The following is a 2500-nucleotide window of genomic DNA, read 5'->3' on the forward strand; positions in this document are numbered from 1 at the left end:
GTGTGTGTGTGAGTGATTGAGTGAGAGAGGAAGGAACTATTAGATAAGAGACTCAGGTCGACACATTCCAAGTTTCCGCACACGGGCAAGTGCTCATTACACGAGCAATGCACACCTTTTAAGTCATATGGAGCAAAATGGTTAAGAACTCTTATTTAGATTATATTATCTGGCTGTATAAGGGTGATGTGGACTTGGTCTCTGAGTGGTGATATGCAGCTTATATTTTCATCATTCTGCAATAAATATGAGGCTGGAGTAGCTGTACCTGTGTTGTTTATTAATCTACTTTTTATGCTCCAGAAGATGGCAGTGTCCATTTCATTCTATCTCTGTGCATCTCTCTTGGTAACACTAACCCTAAAACCATCCTAACTCAGGGTTCATTCTTAGACCCCACCCGATCATTGTATTATCTTATTGGTGGCTATGCACAGACTGGAAACCTTGCATGCGCAGTTGTTATTTTCAAGTAGTAACTTGTGCAGTTGAATTTTCAATTTGTCGGAAAATGCATGGTTTATTGTTGCGTGACTATGGTTTTGCATTTGGTAACATTATGATGGAAAATATATTATATTACATCATTTCTACACTGTTAAAATTGTCTTTTTTATTGATGGCACAACCTATTATGGTTCAATTTTACTGATAAATAACTGAACAGTTAGAACTTACTCTGTGTTTGACATTTCTTGTGCCTATTTTCTTCATTTCTGATATATTTTGCCTGAAATTATTACCTCAGTATGCATCACAAGATAGAGCTGAAATTCAGGAGCGCCAAGCAACGCTCTCTGCAATATCTCCTTTGCTTGTGGCATTACCATTCATGTCTGTAGATTATTTCTTGTACCAACGAATACTAGTTTTTGTCCTGTGCTGGAACACCATCTTCAATTTTCCATAGTTTAGATTAACTATCAACTTGTGGAGGAAATACCACTGATGAAAAATGTCATTTTTCATTGTTTTGTCCATTACAGGCAAGATTTACCTTGTTCTGTATGGCTGTGTGAAATTGAAACCAAACTGATGTATGTACAGTATAGCATATGTAGGACTTAAGAGGCATTGTCATATCCTATGCATGGGGCTGTGTCCCATGAAACCCAACAAGATGAAGGGTGATGTTGGAGGAGTATGCTGTTGTTTCCATATTATGTTCATTCCACATTGTTATCAATATCATTATTATTGTTACTGTTATAGGGTAAAGTAAAGAGAAAGCCATAAATCACAAGAATTCTTATTTCATACTTACTACATTCCTTGACATAAAAACAAAGGGAGGACTAATGCAAGAAGACACTCATATAATTTTTTTCATTACAATTAGGAAGTGCCAAGAGAATGGGGGAATAAGGTGTACATGCCATATGTTATAACTCTTATTTTATACTTACTGCACAAGTAGAAAAAAAGGCAGGGATGATGATAGGAATCTTATTAATATTTTAATATTAATAACAATTTCATAATTATAATATCAACAAGACTGATGACAATGTCAATATCAATAGTATTAGAAAGAAAAACACACATTTCCACAAATTCAAGGAATGGGAAAATCAAGTGCAGTCACTAGGGCCTACTGATAGAGTCCTTGGTGGCTGAGCACACATGGAGCTATCTGTATGGAACAAAATTCAAAAAAATCTACAGGGGACAGTACATAAACCCACAGGTATTTGGTTAATCATCTTTTGTAATTTTCAAATTTTCACTAGGGCCATAACTGGGTGTTCTGATTATATATAATCAGGATAGGATTTTTTTTCCATTAGATTTATTTCTACTATACTGCAGTACTGTTTAACAGAAAGTAATGATGATGGAAAATTATATATATTTCTTTGTTTCTATGAGAAACTCAGACTTTAATGCTTATTTCAGGCAGTAGCGAAGATGAGACCAAGGTCATCAGAAAGGAGAAGAAGGTCAGTGTTGCAAACCCACTGATCCAGAGGAGTAAGAACCGTGGCAGTAAGATAAATGCAGAAGAACAAAGCTCAAGTGATGATAGCGAGGATGACCTCAGGTTAGTAAGGATGTCTACCTGATTTGTTGCTTGGTCTTTTGTGTTTGTATCAAGGAAATTGAATCACAAGAATGTCAGCAGGAATGACATTGTACTTTTGAATATGGTAAGAGATGAGTTAAAGATAGAATATGAAATATAATGAACAAAATGTAAGACTAGTTAGAAATTAATGAAAGAATTGAATAGAAATATAGGTTGATATAGATTAGAAAGTACATCAAGTTTGATTCATTGTTGTGCAACAGCATAGTACAGGTTCCAGACAAAACAGATACAAGCTTTGTCTCTCTCTCTCTCTCTCTCCCTCTCCCTCCCTCTCCCTCCCTCTCCCTCCCTCTCCCTCCCTCTCCCTCCCTCTCCCTCCCTCTCTCTCCCTCTCTCTCCCTCTCTCTCCCTCCCTCTCCTCCCTCTCCCTCCCTCTCCCTCCCTCTCCCTCCCTCTCCCTCCCTCTCTCCC

At 37.2% G+C, this 2500-nt stretch overlaps 1 protein-coding gene across 2 annotated transcripts in view; it reads left to right on the forward strand.

Annotated features, from left to right (window-relative positions):
- Positions 1-2500, forward strand: part of LOC125043906 (E3 ubiquitin-protein ligase RNF113A-like) — a 20030-nt gene that overhangs the window by 1649 nt on the left and 15881 nt on the right. The window contains exons 2-3 of one of the 2 annotated variants that reach the window (XM_047640282.1): positions 1561-1687; positions 1897-2041. In XM_047640282.1, coding sequence (XP_047496238.1) covers positions 1624-1687; positions 1897-2041 — 209 coding nt within the window. In that variant the 5' untranslated portion in view covers positions 1561-1623. The remainder of the gene's footprint in view (positions 1-1560; positions 1688-1896; positions 2042-2500) is intronic. The other variant, XM_047640281.1, reaches the window with a different exon arrangement.

The sequence above is a fragment of the Penaeus chinensis genome, chromosome 34, assembly GCF_019202785.1.
Source record: "Penaeus chinensis breed Huanghai No. 1 chromosome 34, ASM1920278v2, whole genome shotgun sequence".
Taxonomy (NCBI): domain Eukaryota; kingdom Metazoa; phylum Arthropoda; class Malacostraca; order Decapoda; family Penaeidae; genus Penaeus; species Penaeus chinensis.